We start from the raw sequence: 19171 nt of genomic DNA, 5'->3' as shown, positions 1-19171 counted from the left end.
GTGAGAGATTGTGCTAAATTGCAAGTGTGCCACTATTAGCAATATAAAACTTTAATAGACTGATAGTATGAAATTGTGTTAGCATTTCCTAGAACTTAGTATTGGTTTGGAAGTGTCATTTAGCTATAGGGTTGAAGCAAAATTGTTGTCTTTGATTTCCAGAAATTGCAGGATTGAAACACTCAGCAATCCCCGTATTCCAGAATTGTGACTTAATATGTATGAGACATTTGATCTGAAAGGTAAGACATGTCATTTTTCATGCACTCATAATAGGAACAGTTTTTGGAATCTAATAATGATTTTATTTCCTTGATCTTCCTTGATTTTAATCAATTAGAATCCATTTAGGAGTGCATCTCATATTTTGCAATATCTTTTTATTGATTCTTTCTTTATCTTATCCATGATTTGTTACTTATCTTTTAAAGTAATTTACTTGCAAATCAAGTTTTAATCAGATCACAGTATTAAAGGTGTTGAGATATTCTTGGTAGTTGACCTAAGAATATTAGGACTCCTTTAATGGTGGGATTATCATAAATTTCCTTTATTGGGTTTTTACTTTCCTATTGGTTTTGGGCTTTACGTGTGATCATTATTAGAATAGGAAAATATCTATTTGATTTTATTAAAATCGTGCAAATCAAGTTATTTGGTTTTAACATGTTTTCTTTCTTGTAAAGAAAAAGCTTACAAAATAAGACCTTTATCTTCATTGTTTGTAGAGCTTTCCTTATCATATTTTCAGTCCATAAACTTTGGAAAGCTGAGTTTTTATTTGAGATAAATCATCAAGCGTCCATGTTTACTTGGTGATTTATCAAACACTTTATTCATTCATATTGCATTTATTTGCCATTCTTCGGTGACTCATACGTTTGAGGGCACCAATACCGTGGTGGCGGTTTTCCTTCGGTGAGCTTGAAGCAATCGTGACTAGTATTGCGTTCAACAAAAGGAGTGTCGAAGATCATCCCGTGACAGAAGTTGGGTTACGAAGAAGTCAATAAACATTATCTAGAATGTGTCTAGGATAAGTGTGTGAGTACTTCTTATAATCATTGTTCTATAGTGGATTTGTATTGGGCTGAGGAGTCCCGTGAATTTTCTCCAGAGGTGGGGTTTTACCGCATAAAATAATTCTTTGCGTGTTCCTTTATTTTATGTTCAGCATGTTTCAGGATTGATAAGCCATATCAATCTTGCAACTGAAGTTTATTTTTTTGTTTATTGATTATAATCTTAAATTGGCCTATTCACCCCCTCTAGGCTTTTTTTAGTCATCCTACGTGTATTTTTCATAGACTTGAAAGAAATCACATATATTGCACATCAAGAAAATTGACAACCAAACAATTATGTATTAAATGGGGAACTAGTTCCGTATGAGTTCTTTTATATGCCTCAAGACAAATGAGGACTTTATTATTTCTCTACTACAAAGCTAAGGAAATAAAGGAACAGAAAACGAGTAAACATAGTGTCAAATCTGAGACTGCTACCACATTGAGTTGCCTATGAATCTCTGGAACAGCTTGGGATATCTGATAGCAGTCGAATTAGGAGTTATAACCTATATTGTAAATAAGAACAACACCTTCAATTGACATAGAACAATTGGCAATCGATACAAGTGGTGGAACTAACATAACTAAATCTCCAAGATTTAAGCCACAGAAGGCTCAAGATTCAAGAAAGCAAGCAAATAAATCAGGATCAATTAAGATAAATTATGCAACCAAATTGCTTTTACATGTAAGCAATTTAGGATTTATCTTTGATTTGGACTGATTATCAATTAATAGATAATTTTCAATTTAGAACCATTCAATACTGACCTAGGACATTATTATTTACCCACCACCACAGGCCCAAGCCATATATTGGCCCAATTCCTCTATTAATTTTAAAAACTTGACATGGTATAATTGCATATAGGGTTACACAATTTATGATCTCGACATTAGTTCATACCTTAGAAAGAACAATCTTTAACGTTGACATCATAATTGAATATGAATTGGCTTTAGGAAAAGAAAACATGATTATCTTAGGTAGATTCATAACCTTAGGTCATCATAACTTAATCTTTAAATCCATAGTTACTGTGTGTTTTGTTTGTGTTTTTAACTCTTGCAATCTAAGTTTTCTTTAATCAAATCAATGAATCGTTTTTTGTTGTTTTAATATTATCAAATATAAACTTTCATTAGATAAACTTCAACAGTACAATCAAAGACGTCAATGACATCTAAAGTACTAATCCTAAGATGGCAACAAACTAATATGTTAAAAACAAAACTAAAGCGGATAAAAGCCACACTAAAACTCTTAACTCACATTACCACAATTAACCATAAGTCCAAACAAAGCCCATGTGCCCAACATAATTGAACCCTTAATGCAATTCATGAGCCTAAACGAACACTACCACCACCATTTGAAGAAGCTTTGTTGCGACAACATCCACCACCTCATCCATAACAGATATGAGAAAAACATGGTTTCTAATGATCCACCTACGCATAAGAGCGAACAAATAAAGAACATTGAGTGATTTGCAGCAACCTCTGTCGAAGATGATGTAGCCCCAAGTTTAGAGAACATGAGCAGTGTTAGAGAGTGAAATTTGATAGAATGCCTAAAAGGGGTGATGAACTTCAATATGAGAATGGCTTAGAAGAAATCACCACAAAGGGCTTCTTATTCACTAACCCAATAGAAAAAGGCAGGGAGAGAGGAGGGGAGGAGGAGCAATGATGCTTCTTCCTTCTCCACCGTCTATGGAGTTTTTCTTTGGGATTCATAGAAGGAGAGAGCGATTAGGATTTTTTCTCTCCTCCTTTCTTTATTTGAAACCTTTTTCTTATTTAATGAATCGTTTATCTAGTTTGGTTAAATGCAAATGAATTGATTAAGTTGTTTTAATTCATCTTTTTGGGTTAAATGCAAATTAATTGATTATTATTATTTTTTCTTAAGTCAGGTTAATTTTTCTCGGTGAAGAGGTAAAAATAGGAAGAAAAAAGAAGAAGAGGTAAAACAGAAAAAGGAGAAAAAAGAAAGAAAGAAAAAAAAACAGCTCAACCAAGCAGCTAAAAAGATGAAACAAAAAACCCGTACGGGGTTTGGTTTTGCCTTATGAAAAGTCTCTTGCCTGTAGTTACTCCAACTCAAACGATCATCGACGCATAAAGTGTGAGTTTGTGAGTGGTTTGAAAATTGAGTGTGTGCAGAAGAGTGAAGACGATGAGCGAAGAGCGATTAGAAGAAGACTGGGACACAGATTTCTTGGAGCAATTGATCCAAGTAGAAGAGCAAGCCCTCTCTTCTCAGCACCCCAAACCTCCCAAACCTCCTCCTCAACCCCCCCATTTGCTGCCGTCTTCTTCTCACTCCAATCCCATTAGGGCCATTACCTACTCCCCTCCGCGAGAGCTCACTCAGAGGTCCTCTTCCAATGGCATTTCCCATTCTGCTCCTCCTCCTCCTCCTCCTTCTTCTTCCAGTAGCTGCCCTGAGCTTGAGAAAGAACTCGAAATTGCCCGCTTGAAGGTTAGGGCTTCATTGCATAGCTGTATATATTTATATGTATACATGAAAAGTAAATACCGTTTTTTGTTTAAATTTTTAAAAAATCGATGGTTTATTAATATGTAACAAATTGGGTGTGTTAGTGTTAATATTTATGTGGCATTGGCCATAGTTGATCAAGAGATTTATGTTTTGTTTGGTTGCTAACAAAAGGGTTTTTAACTCAAATGGTCCCTAAAATGAAGGAAAATAGATGTCAAGGAAACAGTTTTTCTTCTTCTCTAGAATCGTTCTGCATCTTAAACTCCTTAATTTTCGTTTGAATTGTGTGTTATGTCTGGATTTTCGGCTTATACTTTGATTTCTGACCTGGGTTCGAAGAATAAGTAGAAGTTTTGTTGTCTTTGTTTTTTAATCAAAGTTTGATGAATCTTAATTGCAGAGGGAGCTAGGACATGTCTCGGAGAAGCTTTTGCATTTGGTACGTTTATTTGTTACTGCAATTTCACTATTGCTGTTAGTGCTTTTGTCGTTGGTTTGCTTGTGCTGTAGTTATTCCAAGTCATACTATAATGTAGTTTTGGTAGAAGTCTTCAAATAGGTGAACTTTTTCTATAGTGTTATGCATTTTAGTCTTGTTCATTGGTTTTGAAAAGAAAAATATTGTCATTATACAGTTTTCTGTACTTAACAGTTGGAATTACATGTTCATACCTAAGTGAGCTTTTTATGGTTTAAAAATTGGCAATAACAGATGATTTATATGCTTCTCCTTTTCGTTTGTGTGCGTGTGTTTGCATTTGTGTTTTCAGGATGTATACTTAGAGTGATGTGCATGTTATCTTTGGCTGAGTTCTATAAGGGGAAGCATTCCAAACTTAATGTTGTCTCATATTCCGAACTTTATTATACCACAAGCTATTTTATTTTAGTTTCAGAAAATTTGATGTTGGTATGGGGAGAATGAGGTGCTCTGTGTAGCTTTTATTTATACTTTTTACGCCATCACACTAGATGCTATATTTTACAACTTTATATGAGTGCATATGAAGAGCATTCAGTTTCTATTTCTGATAGTATCCAGTTTCGCAATCCATTGATTTTTCTCTTTATTTTCCATCATGGCATTTCGGTATTTGGGGTTTATTTCTTATGAAAGTATCTATATTCAATGAATTGTTCTATACCTGCAGGAAAAAGAGTCCTCTGAACTAAGGAAGGAAAATGACAAAAAAGATAAACAGCTTAGACTTGTAACTTCAATGAATGAAAAGAAAGATGCAGCTGCTAGGAACTCTGAGAGTACAAATTTGTAAGTACAAACTTTTTCTCTGTCGCATGGCATTGGCCTTACATGGTGCAAGTATAAACCAGTGATATTTTCAATCTGCTGCCTGTTGTATATTAAACTAATCACGCTGAAGGGGTGCTTTACATTATCTTATGTTCCATTATTATCTTAAGGTCCCTTGGCAGCAGGAAATCTGGAGATGTCCTGGTCAATCATGAGGTTTCTCGACAATTTCAATCTGCAATGTGTTCAAGTGATCAGCCTGGCTCTCGTATTAATACTGGTGAGATAAGTTGGAGATCATCTTCATTTTATTTTTGCTGTATTTTCTGACATCTGTCTTTATTTATGGTGATTTGTGCTAGATGTGCGAACCTCTAAAGCCACAGGCGTTCAAACTGATGAAATTGGTGCTGTTCCCCAAGCACTCTCACATGATGATCTGCGGACATATGATGACCTCTCCAAGAAATTACTAGCTATCTGGGGCTCTCCAAATGAGCAAGAATTGGGAAGAAATCTAATTTGCAATTTGCTTATGGATTGCCAAACAGATTTCCATTTTCTTTTTGGGTGCATTGGTATGAAAATGCCGTCCAAATTAACAATGGACAAGCTGGGAGATGATAGCTCTTCTATTGCAGCTTCAAAGTACTATTCACAAATGTCTCATACTCATACTCCAGAAGCTGAAATGGTGTCTCATCTTTATTCTGTCTTGACCAAGGTATTCTTTGATTATGTAATTTCATATAACTGTTTAAACAGGAAAAATCTCGAGACTCTATAATTTATTAATTTACTACCCTAGATTACAAGGCAAGTGCCAAAAATATAACTTGAAACTTCTGGTGAAACTTAGATGTGCTGATAATGATCAGAACTTGCTCCAAGATTTTCATGACAACCTCAAAAAGATCATTATTTGATATATGGTTGGGAAGGGATTAGGAGGGAGGATGAATGATGTTTGCTTCTGTGTTGTAATCATTTTTCTTTTAGTTTGGACATGGAGATACATCTTCATTGGATTGTTTGACTATTTCAGAAAGAATTTATGGCTAGAAACAAGGAAGTTGTAGATTTAAAGGTGGTGTTAGCCACTTCTATTTAAAAAAGGGTGTTAGTCACATTAGATCCTACTGTTATTCCACCTTGTGCACTAATTGTCAAGTGAAGTAATGAACAGGCCAATCTATCTGGTCATCATACATTCTGTTGGAATTTGTTTATTTCATCTTTATATGTATTTCGTGGGCTTGGGTTGATGCACAATACATGAGGGGTCTTCTCACAATGTTTTTGTTTCATAACCAAGTAAATAGTAAAATCTGTGTATCATTGTTAAACTTATATTTAAGGGATAGTTTTATAAGGGACACCATGTCTTACCGTATCAAGTTGTCTGTAACAGTACAGATTATTTTTTTTCTTTTTTCTTTTTCTTCGGTGGTATAACTGCTTATGGTGATTGAGCTAAGTTCTCTTATACAGGCCAAGTCTTATTTTGCTACTTTATTTAACCTTTAATCTTTATGCCATACATGTGCAGTGGAACTTAAAGAAAAAACAAGGAAAAAGAATTAGAAAATCCATTCATATAGTGTTGCGGAGATGTTATTCCTTTTTCGTTTTAACTTGGATATGAGTATTTTGTATCTGTTGATTGTTCTTTTTGCAGGCTAAAAGTGGGATGGTAAAGTTGGAGGATTTATTTCAACCATTAGTCAACCTCTGTGGTCTTGAAAATGTAAGTTGGTGAATTGATGTGCTTTGACTTCTTGCAACAATTTCATAGATGTTCTACTTTTATTTTTGTTATCCACCAACGTGTAGTTTGAGTAAATTGACATTACTCTAGATTCAGTTTACTCTATGGATTGGGAGTTGGGACCACATACTGTTCAATAAGATGCATTTTCGGTATGTTTGATTTAAGAAACTTTTGATACGCTGGGTAATATAATTATGGTTTTACTTCCTAGAGGATGTACTCTTCAAAGAATACTCCTTAGTCTCTTTTATTTAAGCTAGCCTGTAGTTTTGGATTAGATTGGCATGGAACTTCATCTAAGTTGGACGATCAAATTAATTAATAGAAAATTGAATTGAGTTTAATCCACCTGATACATTTGGGGATGTTGATTACTGATATTGACTTACTAAAATTGAAAGTCTGTAGTTGTCTGTTAGGATGTGATAGGTCCATGATTTTAAAAATATTGGTGTTGGGGATTTTAAATGTATTGGTATTAATGACATTGTTTTATTTATTTATAGGAAACAACAATTTTATTTAAAAACCAATATGTACAATCGGTGAACAAGAAATCCACCAAAAATACAGCAATCAGAACCTTTAAACTAAGACACCACTCTACCACATTTCACTTGAAATAATATCTCTACGGTACTACTGCTTTCCAATACAAATAGATAAAAATGAAGGGTAAACTCCCTAAACTCTGATGAAGTAGATGTCCACAAGGATGCCCAAAACAGAATCTGATCCCATAACTGATCTATCTCATCACCCTTAAGATTATAAAAGACTCTCCTATTTCTTTCCACCCACACTAACCAAAAATCTGCCACATAGCACATCTTCCCAGAACTTCTCCAAATCACATGGGAAGGTGTGAAGATAGAAGGAATAGAGGGATTGTCCAGAAGGTGCTTTGAGAATGATTTACATGAAAAAAAATCCTGAAGGCTTCAAACTCCAAATCCCGTCTGCTCTATGAGAAACCAACACAATAGATTTTAAACTTGACAATTGCTATGACTCATGTATGTTTATTGCACAGGGTGAGGTAACATTGAAATGCAATTTGACTGGTGGAAGTTTTCTAATGTTGTTTTCATTGGTTAAGGAGTGACACAGACATGCAAACTTTAGCCAAAGGCTGCACCACACAATTCCTCTATTTCTGTAATTATTTTCCTTTTTTGTTTCAATTTCTTAGTTTTCTTAACCCTTAAAACTTTTCTTTTATTAACAATTTTACTAATTACTTCGAAGGTTTTATGGCTAGGGTGAGGGCTACTTTCTTTCCATCCGTTGTTTGTCTTTTAACTTTAGTGCCTAGCCCGTACCCTCCACCATGGAGGGAGGTGCCACCAATATGGTCTCACATATACTTTTGCCTCCTTATTAAGCTCAACTCAGCTAAGCCTTGTTCCAGAAGCAATTGTTGTTGGTGTGTAGTTTACTTCCATATGGATTTTATACTTGTAATGCTTGTGATCTTAGAAACTTGAAGTGTTTCTAAGAGCTATCATTAAAAATTTAATATCGTACTGCTAATTCCATATATTTTTAGAGACAAATGAGTAGCTGCCATCAATTTTGGCACCATTGACATCTTTACATCTTCAACTGTTGATACAAATTTTAAGATTGATAACTTTTTCTTTTGTTAAATTATTTAGTACTTTATGTTCTCATAATTGCATTTGGAACCCCATTGCCTTGCTCTAATTTTGTCATACAGTATTACAACATGATAAGTTTTGTTTGTCAGAATATTCCTGCTTGCAAGGCCCTCTAATTTTTGATATCATTTTGTAAGTCCACTATTGTATGTCACCATTGAATGAAGTTTCATAAGTTCAGTATGCTAGTTATTTCCTTGAACTCTTTCAGTTGGGTTCTTTTTTTTTTTTTTTTTTTTTTTTGGTGAATCAGTTATTTTTGGCATAGGTTATCATTGTTCAGGCGTCTCTACATATACTGCATGTGTATCTGAAGCACCTGATTAGTCTGGAAAGGAAATTCGAGGGAAGGTATATAACATACTCTCTCTCATTTGCTCTTTCTGTATTCCAGTTTGATTTTGCAGGAGCGAGAAACCTCTGTGATTGTATTGCTGATTGAGTGATCCCCATTGACTCTGCTTTTTTTAAAAATGATTCTACTTTAGAGTATCATCATTTGGTGTTCATCATATGTCTACAAGGAACTAATATAAAAATATGTAGGGTGCCATAGCCCTTTTACAGAAAGAAGTACGTAAAAAGCGTTAGCACGTATATAAACAATTATTTTCTGAAAAAAGGATAAAAAGAAGAGATGAACAGATGTGATTGCTAATGTGCCATCCCTGCTACCACCGTAATGGGTTGGAGATTTGAAGAGATGTGGGTTCACTTAAATGTATATTTGTGTGTTTTGTAAATGAAGCAACTAAGTTAAGTTTTCCTATCTGCCCCTTGGCAATGGAATGAAACATAGAATATATATATTTGTCTGTGTTCTCTTTTTGTGTGTTCGCATGCTTATCAACTTTGATTTGATTTTTCCAGTGCACTCTACTCAGGGTCAATGTCATGATTGAAGGACTTCACTGTAGAAACAAGATTGTAAATCCTCATGGATCTGAAGGTGCAAATAAAGGAGCCTTGTTTTGTGTGAACATGGATCAGATGTCTTATGCATGCTCACTTGGAATGAAATTTTCGTATCCCGAAACTCAAAGCAAGAATGGAATTTGGAATAATGGCATTGCAACTTTGTTTTCTCATATAGACTGGGTTTCTCTCTTTGAGGTGATCCTACAAACTGCCATGAAGAATTCAAAACCAGGTGTAAGGCTAGAAGCAGTCTCTATTATGAATATGATTATAATGAGAAGTAATCCCTTTATTGAGAGGGAAAAGTAAGAATCAAAATTTCCTTTTTTGTTGAGATTTCTATACTGCTACTTTTCCTCATTTTCTGATGGAGCCCCATTGGAGGCAGGTTTGGCCAGACACTGGTGTTTGAAATTCTTTCACATTTGCTTACAAAAGCAGCTGGTTTTGAGGTGCGAATACAAGCCGTGCAACTTCTATATATGCTACTGAATTGTAAGTTCACATCAGTTTAGTTTATTCGTTTTGTATTTTGTTTTGTTTTTACAATAATTGCATGGAGTTGGAGCTTATAGTGATTGTAATTGGTATTATTGCTTAGTGGAACTACGTGTAGTTTCGTTTATTTTTTTAAGAAACATAAATTTATCGATAGCGAAACAGAGTACTATCAAAGTGGACAAGATATCCACCTCATAATGTAACAAAGAATCAATGAAAGAAAAAAAGAAAAGGAAAAGGCAACCGAACAACCAAACAACCAAACTCTGATTATTACATTGTAGAGTTTGTCCTATAATACCTCCATCCCTCCATCCCTCTCCACTATAGCTTTAAAAAATCCTTATATATTCCAAAACTTTTTGTAATTTTTCGATTTTGGAGTTTCATACATTTCATCTTAAATTAAGTGTTCCATGCACAATTCTTCTGTTTCTTCAATGTACAAATTGTTCGGAAAATTAGTCCTCCTCATCACGACAAAACCAGTGGAAAGATAAAGAAACTGCACCAAGATGACAATGAGTGAAACGAGAGAGTACACCAAGAATTTAATGTGGTTTGGCAAAAACCTACCTATGTCCACAGAGTGTTACCACCTTCACTATGAGAGAAATACAAGTACAAGAATCCTCTAGATGAGAACAAACCTCCCTTTATATAGCTATGGAAGAAGCCTCTAGATGCATTGCACTGTCCATGCATATCACAAACCAATGCACCAAATTCCATGAACCATGCACATACAAAAAATGCATGCTGACCACCATCCACAAACAATGGATGCATGTACCATGTAGAATAAAACTGTAGTAGAAAATGACCGGTCATATTTATATGTGTAGGGTCACAAGAGACCACACTTATGCATGCCGGCATAAACTTGTATTAGAAAATTGGCCCCCCCTCGTCATGACAAAACTGATGGAAACATAAAAAGAAATTGTGCCAAGATGACAATGAGTGAAGCAAGAGAGCACACCAAGAATTTAACGTTCTCACTGTTAGTGCACATTATATGCGTTCATAACATTCTATGACCTTAAACCTTTCTGTTTGCTGGTACTGTTCTGTTTTAGGTTCAGTCCATTGTTTAAACGTTGCTTTTTAAGCTATTTGTTCCCCTCTAACTGGTAGCCTTCTACTGCTTGTTTATTTTGGTTGTGTGAAGCCTGAAGATCTTATTTTATTAGAGCTAACCTTGAGCAGCCTACCACTCTGCACAACTCAGCTTCCTTGCCTGTCTTAAACCCTGAACACCTTATGTTTCTTTGCTGATTTGAAGGTCCTAAAATACTGGTCAAGTTCTGTTCATATTATAAAGATGGGAAGGGTGCTGGTGCTATGGATGGTGATGTAGGAGATGCTTCAGCTTACCAGAAGTATAGTATGATCCTTCAAGGATTGGCAGATTGTATAACTTGCTGTGGAAATGGTTTACAGGTAGGCATCCCCCCTGCTTTTCTCTCCATTTCAGTTGTACACTTTTCTTGAAGTAATTTATTTTTTTGCTCTGCTTATAGATATATTAGTGTGTAGATTGACCTGTTCTCCTATGGAAAAAAACTGTAGTAGAAAATGACCTGCCATATTTATATGTGTAGGGTCACAAGAGACCACACTTGCGCATGCCGACATAAACTTGTATTAGAAAATGACTTGCCATACTAATCTATGTGGAGTCACTAGAGATGAGACTGAGTGATGTGTTATCTTTTAGTTGCCATACTAATTGCTTTTGGTTTCACAGAACTTATGTTACATTGGTTGTATGTGCACTAAAGTATTTCCAGGTAGTCTCTGTTCGAATTTCTAATCGTGCACCTATTCCTGGAATGGTCCCCACCCATTCATGTTACTTGCAAACTATCGTTGTAGCTTTTGTTCAAAAGAGAATAGAAGCCTCATCTACAGGCTTTAAACCTTATCATAGACAACAAACTTTATTCAGTCCTGTATGGAATAGGATGGTAATGTAAATTAAAAAGTGAATCACCATGCATTTAGGCCTTCTATTTGTGTTATTTCTTTGTAGATAATGCTGCATTTCGTGTTGAAAGTTGAGCTGGGATTTTATTTTGTTGCCTGATTGTCAATTCAAAATGTCTGTTTTGCTGTCAAAGTCAAGAGAAAGGTATCTTTATAATCTGAGAGATTTGAAAAGTCCTTTGAAAGGATCCTTTATTAAAATCTCTGCTTGTTAAAGTAAAAAAATTTAGTTGCATTGCATATGCTTCATCGATAACCATATTTTTGCCTCACCTCTGTCTGAATGGCATTAAGAACTTTGTTTCCCACCCCTGTCATGTGTGGTATACCGTACAGTGGGATCGCCTTCTATATTTAACTTTTTGTTTTCCCAGTCTTATATCATTCTATCTTCAGTTCCCAGTTTATGTATTTTTGATTCACTGGAGGGCTTCTGGGCCTTTGAATTACACAGGAGAAGGTGGAGGTGCTTCTGTCCCATCTCATAAACCCTCAAACCTTAGCTAAAGGTTTATGTTTAGTAATATGAATTTCAATATATCAACTCCTTTCTTGTTATTGTATTTTCAGGAACTGAAACTTCGCAGAAATTCTATTCTTTTGCTGGCTTTCCTATCCTCATCTGAAAAATCTGGCTTCGAAATACTTGTGGCTTACAAGCTCTATCAAGATGCAAACTTTCTAATGTTGATTTTACAAGTTTTGATATCAGAGGTAGATATAGAAGTAGCAGTTAATGCTGATCATGCACAGGTTTTCAAAGAGAGGTAATTGATGAGTAAGAGGTTTCTGGATGCCCTTGAATTTTATATTCTCTTATTTTTACTTAGATGCAAGAATCAAACATTCTTTTCTTGGGCATTACTTTGCCGAGTTCTATTTTTCTGTATTCTACTTTCATTGTAAGTGCCACTAAATATCTCATAGTTATTTGGTGATATCATGGTTCTGGTAATGCAGTTTCACCTACCCTTTCTGTCTTCTCTGTTCCTGATTTCCCTTTTTCCTTCTTCTGACATTGAAATGAGTTCATAATTACTTGTTGTATTGTTATTATTTGTGTTGACTTCATTGTAGTTCAATTTGTGTGCTAAAAAACAAAAGGCAAAGAATATTGCTTAGTACACACCTTTGACCACATTTAACAGACCACCTTATGTGTTCATGTCATGTCAATTCAAATGGACAACTGTATTTTTTTCTTTAATTGTCTTTTATTAATTTAGGGTATTTTTTATAATCTTTCAGCTTTTCCTCTCTGACCCTCACTCCTCTCTCCTATGATATCTTCGAATTTTCATCTCCCTGCTCTTATCTCATCCATGATTTATGGTTTTTTTGTTTGTTCGTATTACTCTTTGGCACTGGTCTTTCTTTTCTGCCAGCAGCACCAAAGGCTATTATTACCGGAATCAATGATGTAGATAGACAAGTGGGCTGGGTTGAGTTGTTGATATAGTAGATCCATACAACTGAAAAATCATTTTAGTTTAAATGCTATGAGTCATCAAAGAGGCAAGAGGTTACTCGGTTGGCATGAAAGGATGCTTGTTAATTGTCTTTCTTCTGTTGGATTGTTTTCTCCAATGAAACAATTTCATTTTATTGGTCCTTGCAATAGCCATGGATGGGATCAGTGAATGGAGGAGAAGAAAAGTCGGGGAGATTAGAAGAGACAGGAGAAGGTTTAAAACAAAAAAGAATTAATTAGAATCCTAATAAAAGACAATTAAAAAAATAAAAAACAGTTTTCATTTTAATTGACATGGCATAAACATTTAAGCTGCCACATAATGTGGTCAATTTAGTGTGTACAAATAGCATTACTTGAAAAGCAAGTGGTTCCTATTTTTTATTATTTATCAGAATGCTTGTACAAATTCAAATGCCATTTACTAACCATATGAACAATTGTACCCACATTCTAGTACATTGTAACAGTTGAATAAAGGCTATCCCGCATAATTTATGAGAACTGAGATTTTCTTCCAGGCTTCTTTCTGCATCTTGCAAGGAATACATGTCATGTGTCTCTGTGGAGTACGTTCCATATCTGTATATCTGCATGACAAAAATGGCCTATCTATCTCTTAATTGTTTGCTTATATTGTGAGGGCATTGTTGTGTAGGACCTTGCTGATGCGGGAGGCTCTAATACTACTTAACAGGCTGGTATCAAACCCGACGTATTCTGCTACTGTCTTGCGTTTATTAACAAAGAGCAGAGACATGGCCAGCTTGACCATCGATGTTGCAAACAGGTTGTCCAGGAAAGACCAGATATGTGACAAGTTTGATGGCACTGCAAGGCAGATGCGGGAGTCTGAAATTGTAGACCTAGCTCGAGTGTTTAAGAAAAGGGTGTTCACATATTTAGGAGATAACCTATCATAAAAGGTCTTGTGCCCGTTTGGTTAATTTTTTTGTATATTTGTATGTATCAACAGTAGACATGCAAACAGTTGTCATCAGCTGTAGAGTGCAAAGTCTGGTGGTAGAGTTAGGTACGGTCATTCTTTAGACGGTTAGACCCTCAGCTGGAAATTTTTTGATACACCAGCACTGGTTACTCAGTTGGAAAATTTTGACAGGTATCGGTGGATAATAGATACGATTCCATATTACCTTTGTAATGATCAAATTCCTCCTTAAAGAAAAAGAAATGTAGCTTCTACTGGTTATTTTGGTACTATTGGATATGAACTATGATATAACAGACTCAACCTCAAGTTAGTCATCTTGCTCAGGCAGGCAAGTTGTCGCTAGGACGTTGCGGCGTCGAATCCATACAGCCGCCGGCTTTGGATAGTGTAGACTAGGTCCCCTTTAACAACACACTAGCCAAGCAACGCCTTAGTAATTCTCCAAGCTCATTAGCCAAGCAAACACCTCAGTAAATCTCCAAGCTCATTGTCAATCCCCAGACAGATCACCCAAAGCAGAAAAAGAGAAAAATAAGAAGAGAAGAAAACATTATTTAAAATGAGCTCTACTTGTTCTACCGTTATTGCAGAACATTGCTATAGTTTTTGAGAGCTTCCTCTGAACGATGAGTTCCTTTGAACATTGCTATAATTGCAACAGAATTAGGGGTCAATCAGATACTAATACTATTTACAGAATTAGTTACTGTGGAGATACTGATGGGATTGAGTTGTTAAGTTGCATGGGAAATGAAATTGGAGAAACAATCAGATACTAATACTATTTACAGATCACTGCAGCTTCACACCCATTTTAATTTGTACAAGTTGTGCCATATGCTATCCATACCTACCAGTTTATAACTACCAGCCACAGGTAATCTCTCTGATCCTGGACCCAACTACATTACATATTAATTTACAAGTATTAATTACAGATGCAAGTATATATAATCGTATTTACGACGTATTTACAAGGATATGTATCACCCCATTCCCATTCCCAGTCGCAGCACAAGTATCATTTCCAGGACTTCCAACGAGTTTGAAGTTCATGGCTGAAGGGATTGCTGGGCAGGGGACAGTACTCCCCATCAGTCATGCTCTCTATAGAGTAGACTTCCCAGCCACCTTCTCTCCAGTAAGTTGAATAAACTTCTGGAATGTGGGAGACTTTCCAGTTATCTTTTCCATCTGTCCTAATCGTCTTCATCAAATCCACCGGCATATCAGAAAACTCGAGAACTTTCAGCTTCGTTAAATGTTCAATCCCTGATGGCACATTCTCCAGAAGCTTGCAGCGTTGGATGCTTAGCTTCTCAAGAGAAGCCATTGCACCCATCTCCACTTCTATGCATCTCAGTTCATCAAACTTATCCATGCTTAAAATCTTCAACTTTCTAAACCCATCAGCCCTGAAACACAATCTGTCGCCAAGGAATACTTGACATAATTCAAGTTGAACAAGATTCGGAATGTATCGCAGGTATATGAGTGGATCATCCTTCAACTGACTCCATTTCAAAGACAATCTGACTAGGCTGGGAAGAGAAGGAATCCAGTGGGGTAATGCGTCCAAACGTCCTCTCATATACAGCCGCTGAAGCAACAAAGGAGGAGAAGGTAGATGTTGAAGATCAATGATCTCGTCTTCTTCGACTGAAGCTATAGACAGGGCGCGAAGATTCGTCAGCTTTTCAATAGATGAACATAGAGCCTTCCCATCTTCTTTTCTCAATTTTAAGAGGCCTAACCTCCTAAGTTGATTTAGCTTCCCAAGCTCTCTTATTATGGTGCCTCCATCTTGGTTTACTTCTATGAAACAAAGCTTCTGTAATGCTTGCAAAACTCCAATGTTTGACATGACTTTAAAACCTTTTTTTGAATGAAAATGTTCGTAAGATACAAATTCATGTTGATATACCAGAAGATGGCGTAAACGCTGGAGCTTCAGGATCTCAACCGGAAGTTGGTTGACATTGGAATGCTTAAGATCTAGAGTTTCTAGACTCTGAAGCCTCCCAATAGATCTGGGAACAGTTTTTACCTTTGTTTCCCTCAAGCTCAGATATTTCAAACAATACAAGTCCACAACTTCAACTGGAAATTTTTCCAAAGGTGAGTTTTGCAAGTCTAACACATTTAGCAGCCTAAGACCACTTGGGAATAATTTAGAGATGGATGGATTTTCAGAGGCACCAAACATAAACAGGGAACGCAACTGGGAAACTGACCTGTTAGGCTGAACACTTTGTAGCGTGCTATGTATTGATAGGCGTCTAGCTCTTTCAAACCATTGCAAGCTTTGGTCTTTCACAATTGTGGTGAAATTCTGATCTCTTGACTTGGGGATGATGATCTCACGCAAAAGGTCATGGATCCGACATGTTTTGACCCTTCCATCAGGTGTAGTAGTAGCCACTTGCATTAGGCTTCTATTCAAGAGTTCATGGAGATAGTCATCTGCTACTTCTTCCAGTGTTTTTCCCTCCTTTGCTTCGATGAATCCCTCTGCTACCCATAACCGGATTAGTCTCATTCGTTCAATCAGATGATCCTCAGGGAAGATGCTCAGGTACAAGAAGCAGGATTTGAGGTAGTATGGCAAATCATTAAAGCTGAGTGAAAGAACTTTTTTCAAATCCTTGAGCTTGTCATTTCCCTCAATTTCAGCCCCAAGGCTGCGGCGAACCATATCCCACTCGTCAATTCTACGTTTATCTTTTGTTGCCAACACACCACTGATTGCAACAATTGCAAGGGGAAGTCCCTCACATTTTCTTAAGATGTACTTACAAATTTCCTCCAAATGAGAAGGGCATTTGTTCCACTGAAATGCCTTTCTGCAAAAAAGATCCCAAGACTCGGGAGGAGGTAAGGGCTTTAAGTTATAGGCCTTACCTTCACATAGTACACCCGTGGTGGAGGCTACATCTGCATTTCTTGTAGTGAGCATAATTCGGCTGCCACAACCATTGCTAGGCAGTGCATATTTTATAGCATCCCATTCATATAGATGCCATACATCATCCAGAACAACCAGGTACCTCCGGTTTTGCAGCAATTCCTTTATTGTTGTCTTCAGCTGATAGTCATTCATGTTTGCCACGATTTGTGGAATTCGTCTTCTGATTGCTTTAAAGAGTTGTTGAACCATGTCTTTGAGTAGGTCGCCAAATTTGAAGGACCGATTAACAGTGATCCACGCACGGACTTCAAAATGTTTCTTCACTTCTGGGTCATCATAGACTTGCTTGGCCAAGGTGGTCTTCCCCATTCCTCCCATTCCAGCCAACGAAACTACTTCGCGGCCAGAACTGCCGTTAAATAGCCACCCCACCAGCTGATTTTTAGGCTCATCAAGGCCAACAAGATCAGATTTATCTAAAAGAAGGGCATCTCCTCGACAGTCTTGCCATGTATTTCCTGCACTGTCGTCGGATCCAGGATCTTGTTCAGCCTTTCTGAATTTGTGACGAAGTCTCTTGTGAACCTCACAAATCTCTTTGATTCTTGAGTTGATGGCTTGCAACTCGGAACCAATACGGTAACAAGCTTTGGCATTCTTAATACAGCAACCCAACCTGTATAAAGAGCCAAATATTCCTCGACCGTGATCATGATCATGCCCCTGGAGAAGAGTGTATTCATCTAGAATGTCTTCAGTTTCATGAGAAATATCTCTTAGTTGCTTCACCCAGACTTTGAGTTCCTCATCACTTTCCTGCAGTGTGTCTGCGATCCTTAGGAAGGCCTTCATCCTTTCCAATTCTCCTCTCAGATACACAGCTTCTTCTCGAACTCCTCCAAACAGGTGTACATCCTTTTCGAATAGGGTTGCAAGCTTCTCCAGAAGAAAGTTAACAGAACTCTCTGCCATCAATATGGATTGTTTTTCACTTCATTGCAACAGTCTAACTTGTCACTCTGAAATTGTATTGCAGCAAGACATTGGCTGCATATCCAAGTGACTTGGCTAGCTGCTGCACTGCATCCAAGTAAGTCCATTGAGTTCAATCCCTGCAGTTTTATACTAGTATTTGTGCTAATATAATATTCTTTGTTACAAAGCCTAGCATTAACGGTTAAGCAGACTCCAAAAAGTAAAAGCGACTAATTCATTTGATAAAGGGAAATAAACTTGTTGGTAATTACCTAAATTTGGGAAGTTCCAGTGAAGCTTAATTTCACAGCTGGTGGGCAATTTCCACGAAACCCAGTTTACATATCCCAAATTTGTGGGAATAAGATTGTTAGCTCTTTTCTTTTCTGTTCCATTGATGACTAGTAGTCTAGAATGAATAAGGATAGGGCAGACAACAAATGTGTGATCTGGAATGCTAGTGATCTTATCCAAGCTGACATATATTACTTCAAATGAATGCCAACATCAATACATATAATATATACACACGCATTAATGTCTTACATCACGACCCTCTTCACAAGTAATTGAGAAGATTGACTGAGGAAAAAAAAAAAGCATTACATTTATTATCTGCGTGTGTGAATCCACAAAAGGTTGTGTTAACAAATATCTTCATAAGTTTGTATTGGGAGATTCTCCGATTAGTATTTTATGTTAAGGATTGGTTGCATATTAAAATCTAAGTAAATTTAGGTTTTACCCATAAAAAAACTTTCACTTTTGGAAAAAGCCAAAGCTTTTTGAAAAAAGACAGAATAACCTCTCAACTTTCAAACTAAAGACATGTAAATGTAAAGGATTTCTTAGGAAATCAAAAAATAAATAAGGGCAATTTTGTCCATTTTTGCTTCTTTTAAAAATTTTCTCTCTCCTTTGGGCTTTTCCAAAGTCTCCCTTAAATCTATCAACACATCTAATGAATGCAATCCAATGCCCGAGATTAGATATGTAACTAATTCTTAACTTAAATACTTATTGGAGAATCTCCCATTTAAGAAATGGTTAATACGTTCTATACGTTATTTGAAAGTTTACTTTCTAAGAGCTACCCAACAGCTTCCTATTTCTTTTCCGAAAAAGACACATTTTATTAGTCCAATTTAGTAAATTACCTTCTTTTTTTTTGACAAAAATGTTTAGAAAGAGGAT

At 36.3% G+C, this 19171-nt stretch overlaps 2 protein-coding genes across 4 annotated transcripts; one reads left to right on the top strand and one right to left on the bottom strand.

Annotated features, from left to right (window-relative positions):
- On the top strand, window positions 2884-14363 carry LOC18777211. Of its 3 annotated transcripts, none has more exons than XM_020564592.1 (13): window positions 2884-3558; window positions 3980-4018; window positions 4731-4849; window positions 5014-5111; window positions 5194-5555; window positions 6510-6578; window positions 8532-8614; window positions 9148-9486; window positions 9570-9676; window positions 10968-11125; window positions 12242-12438; window positions 13664-13711; window positions 13801-14363. In XM_020564592.1, the coding sequence occupies exons 1-13, from the start codon at window positions 3253-3255 to the stop codon at window positions 14063-14065; spliced, it is 2190 nt and encodes a 729-aa protein (XP_020420181.1). In that variant the 5' UTR covers window positions 2884-3252; the 3' UTR covers window positions 14066-14363. The 3 variants fall into 3 exon arrangements, with proteins under 3 accessions (XP_020420181.1, XP_020420180.1, XP_020420182.1); XM_020564591.1 differs by having other exon boundaries at window positions 5002-5111; XM_020564593.1 differs by lacking the exon at window positions 13664-13711 and having other exon boundaries at window positions 5002-5111.
- Window positions 14829-18451, bottom strand: LOC18778061 (disease resistance protein RPM1). Its single transcript, XM_007210329.2, has 2 exons — window positions 18250-18451; window positions 14829-18082 (listed from the first exon to the last, which is right to left on the bottom strand). The coding sequence occupies exon 2, from the start codon at window positions 17972-17974 to the stop codon at window positions 15116-15118; it is 2859 nt and encodes a 952-aa protein (XP_007210391.1). The 5' UTR covers window positions 17975-18082; window positions 18250-18451; the 3' UTR covers window positions 14829-15115.

This window comes from Prunus persica, chromosome G5 (genome assembly GCF_000346465.2).
Source record: "Prunus persica cultivar Lovell chromosome G5, Prunus_persica_NCBIv2, whole genome shotgun sequence".
NCBI classification, from domain to species: domain Eukaryota; kingdom Viridiplantae; phylum Streptophyta; class Magnoliopsida; order Rosales; family Rosaceae; genus Prunus; species Prunus persica.
This window is presented reverse-complemented; position numbering and strand designations above follow the sequence as displayed.